At 46.2% G+C, this 13,352-nt stretch overlaps 1 protein-coding gene across 1 annotated transcript; it reads left to right on the forward strand.

Annotated features, from left to right (window-relative positions):
• Positions 1-764: 764 nt before the first annotated feature.
• Positions 765-12,845, forward strand: Serpinc1 (serpin family C member 1). The gene is made up of 7 exons (XM_042674288.1): positions 765-805; positions 3,709-4,084; positions 5,404-5,619; positions 5,963-6,100; positions 8,091-8,481; positions 10,191-10,255; positions 12,480-12,845. The coding sequence occupies exons 1-7, from the start codon at positions 765-767 to the stop codon at positions 12,654-12,656; spliced, it is 1,404 nt and encodes a 467-aa protein (XP_042530222.1). The 3' UTR covers positions 12,657-12,845.
• Positions 12,846-13,352: the final 507 nt, after the last annotated feature.

A 13,352-nucleotide genomic window follows, 5' to 3' on the forward strand; every position in this document is an offset into this window, starting at 1 on the left:
CAATTAACCACCAGAAATCTGGAAGTGGAGCTGTAGCTCAAAGTGGTAGACTGCTAGCCTTGAGTGCACAGACCGCACCCAGGCCCTGAGTTCAATCCCCATGTCCGAAAATAAATAAAAAACAACACAAAAAGGGACTGGAGACCTGACCCGGGTGGTAGAATGATAGCCTAGCAAGCCTCAGTCCCTGGGTTCAATCCTAGTACCACCAAAAGAAATTTTTTTTTCTACCTTTGCATGGATTGTTTTGTTTTTACTCACTCTCTTCCCCTTCAAAATGAAAGCTAAGAGAAAAAGAAGGCATTGTATTGAACAGAGAAGCTACAAGTTTCTGGATGTTGACTAATTATATTTGCCTATTTCTATCAGATTAACCAAGTTTGGTTAATTAGGAAAAGAAATTTCTATAAAGTTTTCCTGATCCGGAGATTTGTTAAGCAAGTTTAAATTCATGACCATGTTTTCTTCTTCCTTTTCTATAAAGGTGAGGAGAAGAATGATGACCTTGTGCAAGTCTCACTTTCCCTGGGCCTGACTGAATGTTAACTTCTCTGCTAATTCAATAACAGGGAGACCCAGGCTTTGCTTAACCCCAGGAGCTGGTCATCGGCCTTTGACCTCCGCTCTCCCCTCCTCACCAGCTCCCTCCCCCACCTTGTCCTCTGGACCTCAGTCAGATTCAGAAGAAGGAACAGTTGTCAGAGGAGAGCTTGCCTCAGACCAGGCTCTGTCCACTGACCCAGCCCTGGGGCAGCTAAGCGGCCATGTTTTCCAATAGGATAGGAATGGTGGCTCCTGGAGAAAGGTAAGTGGGTAGACGCCCTCTTTGCAGGCTCGTGTTGGGTTTTCTGACCTCTAAAGAGCTCACCAGGATGACCTCTGGCACCTTTGAAAAGACCAGGCCCTCTCCCTGGTCTTTATAAACGGAGGCTGGGGAGTGCCCCCCCCCCCCCCCCATTTCTCCAGCTAAGGCCTTTCCCAAGCCACACCTTAGGTTTTCTCGGGTCAGGAGGCAAGAGGGATCGTCTTTCTTTGTGTGAAAATTGGCAGTCCAGAAGATGCTGCAAGATGTTCCCAGGGAAATCCCCAGAGTCCGCAGTACATCTAAGAGCAGGCATGGGTGATCCGTCAGGGCCTTCTAATCCCTTTTGGTTCCCCGTTCTCCTGGGTTGTCACACTGCTGAGGATCTCTGTGACCTTCGACAGTCAAAGCCCTGTGCCATTTTTTGGACTGAGATTCCCTCTCTTGGGTGCCACACATGGAAAGCCTCTCCTTGATCTGGGTTTGCCACTGAAGGCTAGAAGTTGGCTGATGTGTCGTTTGTGTGTAACAGAGCTCTCGGGGGCAGCCCATGCTCCAGCTACTGTTTGCATTTATTTTCAAATGTACCTAAACTGGAAAACAGAGGGGAGGTGATCCAGATCTTCTCCTCTCCCACCCCCGCTCCTTTTTATCCCACCTTTTATCTTCCCTCAGTGTCTCCATTTCCCTACCACTCTGCTGCAGAGTTGGCCTCATACCACACAGAAAGACAAATCCCCCAGTGGCCTGGAACTTGGAGCTAGCCCCTTGCTTGCCAAGCAGATTGCCTCCCTGGGTCTTCTCAATGCTCTCTGCTGTCATTTTCACCCAAGGGGAGGCTGAGATGTCAGCAGCCATATACAGACTCCTTTCTTGAGACCCAAAGATCCTGGGCTTCGTCTCCTTCTCATAGCTACAAAACTATTATGAAGACTTTGTCTCTTAGTTTATTGTTCTGGGTATCCTTTTTATTTATTTATTTATTTATTTTGCCAGTTTTGGGGCTTGAGCTCAGGGCCTGGGCACTGTCCCTGAGCTTCCTTTGCTCAAGGCTAGCACTCTACCACTTGAGCCACAGCGCCACTTCCAGCTTTTTCTGTTTATGTGGCACTAAAGAATTGAACCCAGGGCTTCAAGCCTGTTAGGCAAGCACTCTACCACTGAGCCACATTTCCAGCTCCTCCAAATTTTCTTAATTTGCCAATGTTGCTATCACATATTCGTTTGTTTTTGTTTTGAGGCAGGGTCTCAGTCTCTATCTTAGGTTGACATTCATTGCACTAGAGATTTTACTGCCTAGGCTCCTTGTGTGCTAGGATTACAGGCATGTACCACCATACCTGGCTACAACTCTTTTTTTTTGGTCAGTCATGGCCTGAACTCTGGGTCTGGGTACTGTCCCTCAGCTCTTCAGCTCAAGGCTAGCACTCTACCAAATGAGCCACAGCACCACTTCTGGCTTTTTCTGCTTATGTGGTGCTCTACCACTGAGCCACCTTCCCAGCCCTACAACTCATTTTTTTAAACAGAGAGATGAGCTTCTTTTACATTTAATGAACCCTTGTTGGAAGCTATTACCATTTTCAACTGTTGAGTCACAGTGGCTCATAGAAGTCACAAGGACTGTGGTTCAAGGCCAGTCCAGGGGATAAAGTTCAAGAGACACCCCCTTCCCCATCTCAACCAATGTCTGGGCATGGTGGTTCACGTCTGTCATTACAGAGTAAATAGGAGAACTATAGTCTGGGTGGAAATGTGAGACTCTATTTAAAAAATAACTAAAGCAAAAAGGGCTGGGGACATAGATCAAGTGATAGAGCACCTGCCCAGCAGGTGAGAGGTCCTAAGTTCTACCCCTACTACCACTAAAAAACAAAAAAACTAGGTAACAGAAAATGATGAAGGCCGGGCACTGGTGGCTCATACCTGTAATCCTACCTACTCAGGAGGCTGAGATCTGAGGATCGTAGATCAAAGCCAGCCTAGGCAAGAAAGTCTGTGAGGGCTGGGAAGGTGGCTTAGTGGTAGAGCGCTTGCCTTGCATGCCTGAGGCCCAGGGTTCAATTCCTCAGCACCACATAAGCAAAAAGAAGAAAGCCGGAAGTGGCACTGTGGCTCAAGTGCTAGAGCGCTAGCCTTGAGCTGAAGAGCTGAGGGACAGCGCCCAGGCCCAGAGTTCAGGCCCCATGACCGGACCCAAAAAAAAAAAAAAAAAAGAAAGTCTGTGAGACTCTTCTGTCCAATTAACTACCAGAAAATCAGAAGTGGTGCTGTGGCTCAAGTAGTAGAGCACTAGCCTTGAACTGAAGAGCTCAGGAACTGTACCCAGGCTCAGAGTTCAAGCTCCACAACCAACCAAAACAAACAAAAAGTGTTGAAGGCTTCAACTAAGGTCGTGGTAGTAACAGGTAAAAGGACAAGAAAGCTGAATGAATGGAATCTGGGGTCTGACTAAACAAGGAGCGTCCAGGTCACACTCATGTTTCTGAGCTAGATGCCAGGAGACACAGAGTCTGTCTCCCTCCCTCGCTGTTGGACATGCAAAGCAAAACAGGCGTATGGTGAGAATTGTGTTTAGTTGGAGTCTGCAGGTGGATATGTTCATCTCACCAACAGGACGCTTTACATTCTTTTCCTCCCTCCCTCCCTTCCTCCCTCTCCCCCCTCTCTTCCCTCCTCTCTTTCTTTCTTTCTTTTTCTCTTCCTTCCTTCTTTCCTTCCCCCTCCTTCCTTCCTTCCTTCCTTTTGTCAGTGGTAGGGCTTGAACTCAGGGCCTGTGGGCTGTCCCTGAACTCTTTTGCTCAAGGCGAGTGCTCTACCGCTTGAGCCACAGTGCCGCTGGAGAAGCTGGGGTGGCCGGTGGGAACGGGGGCTCCCCGGACTGGCTCACCTCCACCCCGTTGTAGGAAGCTGCGTTTCCTCTCCCTGCTGCTGCTCGGCCTGTGGGGCGGGGTGGCCTGCCACGGGACGTCCGTGGACGACATCTGCACGGCCAAGCCCCGGGACATCCCCGTGAACCCCATGTGCATTTACCGCGCCCCGGAGAAGAGGGCCACGGAGCCGGGGGGCCTGGAGAAGGAGAAGAGGGTCCCCGAGGCCACCAACCGCCGCGTGTGGGAGCTGTCCAGGGCCAACTCCCACTTCGCCACCACCTTCTATCAGCACCTGGCGGACTCCAAGAAGGACGACGACAACATTTTCCTGTCGCCCCTGAGCATCTCCACGGCGTTTGCGATGACCAAGCTGGGCGCCTGCAACGACACCCTGAAGCAGCTGATGGAGGTGAGGCCCGGAGCCCCTGCGCGCCCTCCGCGCGTCTGCGCTTCCAGAAACCGCGCTTCGGGGAGCTGGGGCGCACCGTGCACCCCATGCAGTGCTTCGTGTGCAATGATTCCTTTATTGATATTGTTTCCCATTCCTAGGATCTGTCCCGGAGCCTCGTTGTGCTCCAGGCTAGCACTCTACCACTGGAGCGACAGGGCCACTTCCAGTTTTTGGGTAATTAACTGGAGATAAGAGTCTCATGGGGACTTTTCTGCCTGGAGTGGCTTGGAACCACAATTCTCAGATGAGCCACCAGTGCCCCACTACATGAACCTTTTCAAAAAAGACCTTTCAAGTGTCTATTAGGTATTTTTTAAATGAGGGGAGGCCCGTGGGTCTTGCAAGTTCTCTTTTTAGTCATTCTTTCCATTTCTATATTTATTCATTCATTTCATCAGTCTTTCAGTGCTGTATTGTGCCAAGCAGTGTGTAGGGAAGTAGAAACGTCCTGTTCCAGAAAGGAAAGAGCATTTACCATTTGGTGCGCTCAGGTTCTTGTGGATGAAGATTCTAGGATTCTATACCCAGGGCCCCAGGTCTTGGGAAGCCAAGAAAAGCCTCAAAGATGTGAGAGTATTTTCTGGCTCTGGGAAGGATTTGTCATAGTGAGTCAGCTTTGCCTCTCAAGCATCAAGAAGACTTTTCCCATTCCAGCAGGAAAGCATCTATGTATTGCTCTGAAGCCCTTTCGAGATTGTAGTTGGCATCCCATTTGATCTCTTTTATTTCTGTTTTCTCTTATGGTTCCTGCTCTTTATTTTTCTGTTATCTATTTATTTGCCTTAAAAACATAAGCCAAGGGCTGGGATGCAGCTCAGTGGCAAAGCGCTTGCCTAGCAAGTGCAATGTCCTGAGTTCAATCCCAGTACCAGAAAAATAGACAAAAAAAATACAGTTACAAAAAAAAAAAAACCCCAAACAAGAAACATAAGCGGAGCCAGGTGCTGGTGGCTCATGCTTGTACCAGTTCATAGCCAGCACAGCTAGTCTGTGAGACTCTTACCTCCAATTAAAAACTAGGAGCAGTGCTCTGGCTCAAAGTGGTAGAGTGCTAGCATTGAGTGAAAAAGCTCAGGGATAGCATCTAAGCCCGGAGTTCCAGCCCTATGACTGACAAAAAACAAAAGAAAAAAAATAAAAACATAAGCTGAACATTTATGCTGCGCCGGGCACCGAATCGAAAGAGCGCACAGCCCAGGTGGCTGTGGAGCAGGAGGAACTGGACAGCCCTGTGGTCAACCACTCACCTTGACCATTTCGTTTGTTTGCTCCCTTAGGTTTTTAAGTTTAATACCATCTCTGAAAAAACATCTGATCAGATCCACTTCTTCTTCGCCAAACTGAACTGCCGACTCTATCGGAAAGCCAACCTATCCTCCCACTTGGTATCAGCCAACCGCCTTTTCGGAGACAAATCCCTTACCTTCAACGAGACCTACCAGGACATCAGTGAGGTGGTCTACGGAGCCAAGCTCCAGCCCCTGGACTTCAAGGTGAGTTGAAGCTTCATCCCTAATCTCAGAGTTCTTTCTCTTACACAGAACTGCACTTCGATGCTAGCCGAAGACTGATGAAAGACTAACCACCAATCAGAACCCCTGAAATACCAGTTCTTAATTACAAGATCAGAAATAAAATGATATCTGTGGCTTAGATTATAAAGCCTGATCTGAAAAATAAGTAGATAATGAATTCCTCATTTCATCTACTTTGTTCAAATAGTTTCCAAAGGTTATTCAAGAAGGGAGGATGAATGAAATAATGTTTGGCATAGCGAAATAGAGAACCCAGTTGAATTGAATACAGGTGGTTAAATTTGTTTCCTATTCTCCTTAGGAAAATGCAGAGAAGTCTAGAGTGACCATCAACAACTGGGTGTCCAATAAGACTGAAGGCCGGATCACCAACGTCATTCCCCCAGATGCAATCAATGAGCTCACTGTCCTGGTGCTGGTTAACACCATTTACTTCAAGGTAGTCAAAATGGCCCTGGAGAGACCACAGGGACTTCTTTTTGCACTTCAGCTTATCCTCTTTCATATCTCTGAGCATGTGTAGGAAGATCCCTTCTGAAAAACAGTCCATGCATAGTCTAGGCACAAATATAAATTTGCTGAGAACCCAGAATTTTTGTGATGATGGTTGCTAGGCTCATGTTCAGAGAACTTAAGGCCCAGGGCGCAACAAAGTATGATACTCAGGAACAAACCCAGCATCTCTAGCTGTCAGGTATTGAGTGAGAAACTCATATATAGGAGAATATATATATATATATAAAATGTATATTTATATAATATATAAAATATAACATATATTTATATATTACATATTATATATATATATTCTACCATTAAGTTAATTCCCTTGAGACCTGGGACAAAATGACAGAGTCTACTGAAATTCCTCAGTGGTGATTTCCCCCACTTTCTGGAACAGCCTTTACCGTGACTCCTAGTTACCCATGCCTGAAGCTTCAAAACTTGCAGGCTTACTTCCCCCAGACCTAGCAATGTCCCTGCTATCCGACCATGTTAGATGGCTTCATTTTTCTCAGAGATTCGGGAGTTCCAAAGACGATCCCAATTTGATCACATTTGGGAAGGAGAAGGGAGGAGGGGCAGGAAGACACAGACCACTGACCCTGTGAGGACCGCCAGTGAAAGGTGAATGGATCAGTGGCTTCTGCACAGATATGCATCTTCTCTCCTTTCCCTGTGGCTCAGAGCTTTGCCAGCACTGCTGTTGCCAAACTAGCTGTCCCTCAGGAGAATTCTCCCTCCCCAAGAACAGAGTGGCCTGCATATCCAGAATGCATTACCCTTTAAGTTTACACAATTCACTGTTTATGAGTCCTTGTCTTCCTCACAACATCACAAATGAGAACCTGAATCACTCATACCAAATTGTGTGTAGGTGTGTGTGTGCGTGCCCTTGTGCACATGCGCATGGGTGCATGCGTGCTAGTACTGGGGCTTGAACTCAGGGCCTCATGCGCTCAGTTTTTTTTGTTTGTTTGTTTTTTGTTTTTGCTCAAGGCTGACACTCTACCACTTGAGCTGAAGAACCTCCGGTTCTGGCTTTTTGTTGGTAATTGGAGATAAGCGTCTCATAGATTTGTCTGCCCTGGCTGGATGACTTTGAATCTCTATCCTCAAATCTCAGCCTTTTGAGTAGCTAGGATTACAGATGTGAGCCTCTGGCACCCTGCTCAAATTGTTTAATTGTAGGTCCTTCCTCACCTGAGTGTGAGAATCTGTGTTGAGTCACCTGGGGTTTTTCCATGCCCCAATTTCTGCATCTATAAAATGGTAATTTTAAGCTTATGAGCATTACCCATAGGATTACTGCAAAGACTAAGTGACTGAATATAAAATACCTGTATCTCCAGTGTTTTTCTTATTATGTATTTATTTTTGCTGGTCCTGGGGCTTGAACTCAGGGCCTGGGCTCTGTCCCTCAGCTCTTTTGCACTCTACCACTTTGAACCACAGTGCTACATCAGTTTTTTGTTTTTGTTTTTGTTTTTTTTGTCAGTCATAGTGCTTGAACTCTTGGCCTGGGTGCTGTCCCTCAGCTCTTTAGCTCAAGGCTAGCACTCTACCACTTGAGCCACAGCTCCACTTCCAGCTTTCTATACATATATGGTGCTGAGGAATCAAACCCAGGGCCTCATGCATGTGAGGCAAGCACTCTACCACTAAGCTACCGTCCCAGCCCCTACTTGCAGATTTTGAGTGATAAAAGTTTTTGGATATAAAGAGTCTCACAGGGACTTTTTTGTTCAGGCTGTCCTTGAACTGTGATCCTCAGATCTCAGCCTCCTGAGTAGCTGGATTATAGGCATGAGCCACCTGTGCTTGGCTTATATATACATTATTAATGTAATAACATAGTGAGTATGGACCACATCATTCGCCTATGAATGGTTTTGTTTTCCTGCTCTCTGATGTGTATCTTCTTCCAGGGTCTGTGGAAGTCAAAGTTCAGTCCTGAGAACACAAAGCAGGAGAAGTTCTACAAGGGGGATGATAAGTCGTGTTCAGTGTCTATGATGTATCAGGAAGGCAAATTCCGGTACCGGCGAGTGGCTGAAGGCACCCAAGTGCTGGAGCTTCCCTTCAAAGGTGATGACATCACCATGGTGCTCATCCTGCCAAAGCCTGAGAAGAACCTGGCCAAGGTGGAACAGGAGCTCACCCCGGAGTTGCTGCAGGAGTGGCTGGACAGCCTGGAGGAGATGATGCTGGTGGCACACGTGCCGCGCTTCCGCGTGGAAGACAGCTTCAGTCTGAAGGAGCACCTGCAGGACATGGGTCTTGTGGACCTTTTCAACCCTGAGAAGTCCCACCTCCCAGGTTGGTATCCATCTGCGCCTCTTCTCTTTTCCCCAAGATGCTCTGACCAGAGTGAAAGAATTCAAAAAAGAAGACAAAATAACAAAGTAGCCCAAGATACCGGATTCGGATCCCAGCTGTACTGCTAACTTACAGAAATCCTTGCCCCTTTTGAAACTTTTGTTTCCTCTGTAAAAGAAGGGATCTGCTCTTTGGACCATTGCTCACCCAACCAGCAAGGGCACCTTAAGTGTCTGTATCTGATAGAGGATACAGTCACTGAAATTCACAACAGAGACAAGCAGGATGTGCAGTAGTTCACACTTGCAGTCTAGCTTGCAAAGGCTGTGGTGGAAGGAGCAGGAACTTGAAGCCAAGTCTCTCTAAAAAGACTTGTCGGACTGGGAAGGTGGCTCAGTGGTAGAGCGCTTGCCTTGCATGCCTGAGGCCCTGGGTTCAATTCCTCAGCACCACATAAGCAAAGAGAAAAAAGCCGGAAGTGGTGCTGTGGCTCAAGTGGTAGAGTGCTAGCCTTGAGCTGAAGAGCTCAGGGACAGCACCCAGGCCCAGAGTTCAGGCTCCACGACCGGACCTAAAAAAAAAAAGACTTGTCTCAAAAAAACCAAATAAGCTGTGTACCATTAGCTTACACTGTAATCCTACTACTCCAGAGGCTGAGATCAAAGGATTTCAGTTCAAAACCAGCCTGGGCAGAAAAAGTCCATGAAACTTCATCTCCAATTAGTCGGCAAAATGCCAGACTGGGGGTGTGGCTCAAGTGGTAAGGCACCAACTGTGAACAAAAAAGCTGAGTGAGAGCATGAGGCCGTCAGTTCAAGCTCTAGTATTGGTTGATAAAATAAATAGAGCCGGGTGCTGGTGGCTCACACCTGCAATCCTAGCTACTCAGGAGGCTGAAATCTGAGGATCATGGTTCAAAGCCAGCCCTGGCAGGAAAGTCCGTGAGACTCTTATCTCCAATAAACCACCAGAAAACCAGAAGTGGCGCTGTGGCTCAAGTGGTAGAGTGCTAGCCTTTTGCTGAAGAGCCCAGGGACAGCGCCCAGGCCCAGATTTCAAGCCCCATGGGGGGGGGAGGGGAGAAGAAGATAAGGAAAAAAAAAAGAAGAAAAAGAAAAAAGAAAGAAAATGCTGGAAGTAGTGCTGTGGCTCAAGTGGTAGAATGCTAGCCTTGAGCAAAAAAGCTCAGGGACAGTGCATAGGCCCTGAGTCCAAGCCCCAGGACTGGCAAAAAAAAAAAAAAGACGAAGTATATAGCTCAAATGATGTAAGGCTTTTCTAGCATGTGTGAGGTCCTGGGCTCAATCTTCAGGACCAATCAATCAATCAATAAATTGTAGTTAGAGTATCTTCAAAATAAGATACTTGGACTTTACTGGGCTGACCATAATCAAGTTCTAAAGTTAGCCCTTCTTTTAAAAAAATTTTCACACCTTCTTAAGCCAGGTGCCAAAAAAAGGAAAAGAAATAACCCTTCTTCTTTCTTTAAGAACAGAGACCACTTTACCCCTTTGAAAGAGCTGAAGCATGAGATTAAATTCATGTGAGTAAGCTCGGAGTACTTATTATTTTAATGAGTATTCATTATGGGATCTCCTTAGGTCACGATCCCCAGGATTTCTAATTTTCAACAGAGACCCAAAGACCTCCTGTGGGTGGGAAGGAGCTGGAGCCTTCCATTTCAGAGCCTCCTCTGGTCTTCTTTGCAGGTATTGTTGCAGAAGGCAGGAATGACCTTTATGTGTCTGACGCATTTCACAAGGCATTTCTTGAGGTGAGTGTGTCTTTATGTTTCAAGGCATGGATACTTCATATGATTCACGACTCTGGCCTTCTTGCTGCCCTCATTCTTATGGTATAGACAGATATCAGATGCATGAACAGCAGGATACTACGGGGGAAGAGGCATGTTTCCAGTGTCTTAACTTCCCAATCTGTAGCCCTCTGCTCCATGAGGCCTGCTCTGGTATGGTCCTCTGGTATGTGGAGACCCTCATGGTCTGGCTGGTCTACCCGGTACCCTCCTAGCACCTCTCCTGTAGCAGGACTCTTAGAGGAGGATGACAAAGGGAAAGGAACCACTAAGAAGGAATTCATTTAAGAAAATGGAAAGCTGGGTACTGGTGGCTCACACCTGTAATCCTAGCCTCTTAGGAGGCTGAGATCTGAGGATCACAGTTCAAAGCCAGATTTGAGAGGAAAGTCTATGAGACTCTTATCTCCAACTAACCACCAGAAAACAAGTGGTGCTGTGGGTCAAAGTGGTAAAGTGCTAGCCTTGAGCAAAAGCTCAGGGACAGTGCCCAGGACCTGAGTTTAAGCCCTATGACCATCACCACCACCACCAAAAAGCATTTAGTAAGACTGAAAGGGGACGCAGTTTACCTTTTCCTGAATTTGAACAAAATGGACTGTGTGTGTGAGATTAATGGTAAAGGTTGAAAAGCAAATGAAAGGTAAGAAAGAGGATCTGGTAGCTAGCTGAAAGATGGTGGCTCGTGTCTGTAATCCTGATGAGTTAGGAATCTGAGATCTGGAGGTTCATAGATTGGGGCCTGCCTAGGCAGAAAAGTCTTCGAGACTACCTCTCAAAAAACCAGTCTGGAGTTGTGGTTCAAGTGGTAGAATACTGGCTGTAAGCAAGAAAGCTGAATGAGAGTGTGAGGTTCTGAGAAGTAACTCAAAACAAAACAACAGCAACCTCCCACCCCAGCATTGCTGGTACTGGTGTATGTAGATCACGTGATGGAGAAGTACAGTACTAGATCACACTGCAGAAAATGAGTAAGGTGGGCACATTAAGCTCTCCTGTAATGATTTAACAATGCACACTGGTGTGCTGAGGTCTGAGGAGTTCTACAGTGAAGCAGTGAGGAATCCCAGGGAGCCTTAGGTAACAAGACAGCTGATGGGACTTCTAGTTCTCCAATACTTAACTAAGGGCCAGGATCATTAATCATCTGGGGATCTTCATGCTTGGAAATCTTAGGATTAGGCCTATGCACCTCTGTTTACAAGCTCTTCAGGGATTCTAATGCACAGGTGGAATTGGAAATCATGGTGTGGACTGTTCTTTGTGGAAGCCAAGGCTGAGTGAAAAAGGAAAGGGGTCAAATATTAGGAAGCTTGTAGGATGAGGAGATTGGCAGGCAAAAAAAAGAGAGAATTTATTGTTGTCAAAGAGAAATATTTCAGGGTATGGTGTCAGTAAACATAATTCCAGAGTCCAAGCTCAGTGAGAACTGTTTGGTTAAAGAAAAGTGGAAGGATCAGGGACAGGAGGAAGTCAGGAAGGAGACTCCAGGACCCTGACTGAGCTGAACTCTGTTCATAAGTTTAGACCTAGAATGAGCCTCGGATAGATAACATGGGGGAAAAGAGGGTCAAGAAGAGCAAGGAAGAGGGGGGGAAATCTTCATTAATCAATCAAGAAAAAAAAAAGATGAACAGAGTGATACTCTGCGTCATTAGATAACGTTTTCTGAAAGGAGACACTTTGCTTCTCTTTCAACGTGTGCCAGTTCTACTCTACCAGTCAAGGTCGATACCACTGATTCGGTTTATGGCTCCAAGAAAAAAAAAAAATCACATCTAGATGAAGGGCCATGTTCTTTTCATCTTCATCAGCCTTATTTAGGTCTCAGTAGCTGCCTGGGTTGATAGCTGGGATTTTTCAGCAATCAAGCTCTAGTCTCTTTTAGAGATGTCCCCTTCAGGGGCCCTGTGGGGAATGAGACTGTCTCTAGTGCATGAAGATCTGTTTCAGGGTTGTGTGAGAGGGGCTCTTGCAAAGTTTCGATAAACACATGAGCATTGCATTCAGTGGATCAACGAATAAACACAGAAGGGTTTTGCAGGGAGCCCCATCTTACCCAAGTCTATTTGCTATTGGAAAACCAAAGGCCTTGTGAAGAACTACTGAGTGTGTGGATGATTTGCCTGCCTACGGTGAACCACAGAGTGGCTCATGCAGCCGTTTTGTTTCTTGTGACCTGCAGGTAAATGAGGAAGGCAGCGAGGCCTCCGCGAGCACTGCCATCATGATTGCGGGCCGTTCGCTGAACCCCAACAGAGTGACCTTCAGGGCCAATAGGCCCTTCCTGGTTTTGATCAGAGAAGTGACTCTGAACACTATTGTCTTCATGGGAAGAATAGCCAACCCTTGTGGTCACTAAAGTATTCTCTTTGCATCTCTTCTTATTTCTGTTGGTGAATAGAAGTAAAAATAAATACTACTTCCACCTCACAGTGATGAATGGAATTTACCACCTGAAATGGAAAAGGACAAGCATGCTATTGGGGCACTAGGTAAAAAAAGATGCTTTCAGTGTCTCTTCCCAGGGACCACACCTGGGTCAAGAAAATGAGAGAATTAAAAAAAAAATTACATTAAAAAAAGGAAACAAGGGGAAATGTGGTAGTGCCTATCTGTAATTCTCTACTCAGAAGGCAGGGTCGGAGGATTTCAAGTTTGAGGTCTGCATGGGCTATACGTGAGTTCCAGGCCATTCTGGGATATGGAGACCTGGCCTCAAAACAGAAGGAAAGGAAGGAGGGAGGGGTGATGGAAGAAAGAGGTATGTTGGTATTCCATCCTGAGGGATGGTGGATGTCCTGAAAGGGTAGGGCAGTTCAATTCTCAGTATTTTCATCACACTAAAAACTTCCAACAACTGTTCACGAGTTCATCTCTATTAACAGAAAAGACAAAGTCTGAATATTAAATCATTTATTTCTCAAACCACTCACATGCATAATGTTCTTTTATACAGTGTTAAAATAAAGAGGAAATGCATTTTTATACAAACAGAATTTCAAGTATACATTAATAGACTTTTTAGATTACTAACAAAGTTGCTAAGGTTCCATTC

The sequence above is a fragment of the Dipodomys spectabilis genome, unplaced genomic scaffold (genome assembly GCF_019054845.1).
Source record: "Dipodomys spectabilis isolate Male_0828 unplaced genomic scaffold, ASM1905484v1 ptg000019l, whole genome shotgun sequence".
NCBI classification, from domain to species: domain Eukaryota; kingdom Metazoa; phylum Chordata; class Mammalia; order Rodentia; family Heteromyidae; genus Dipodomys; species Dipodomys spectabilis.

Bases quoted from the DNA above. Each gene is read 5' to 3' on its own strand.
- Serpinc1 (XM_042674288.1), top strand. From the start codon at position 765: ATGTTTTCCAATAGGATAGGAATGGTGGCTCCTGGAGAAAG. The intron at 806-3,708 runs GTAAGTGGGTAG...ACCCCGTTGTAG, and splicing joins ATGGTGGCTCCTGGAGAAAG to GAAGCTGCGTTTCCTCTCCC. The intron at 10,256-12,479 runs GTGAGTGTGTCT...TGTGACCTGCAG, and splicing joins TTCACAAGGCATTTCTTGAG to GTAAATGAGGAAGGCAGCGA.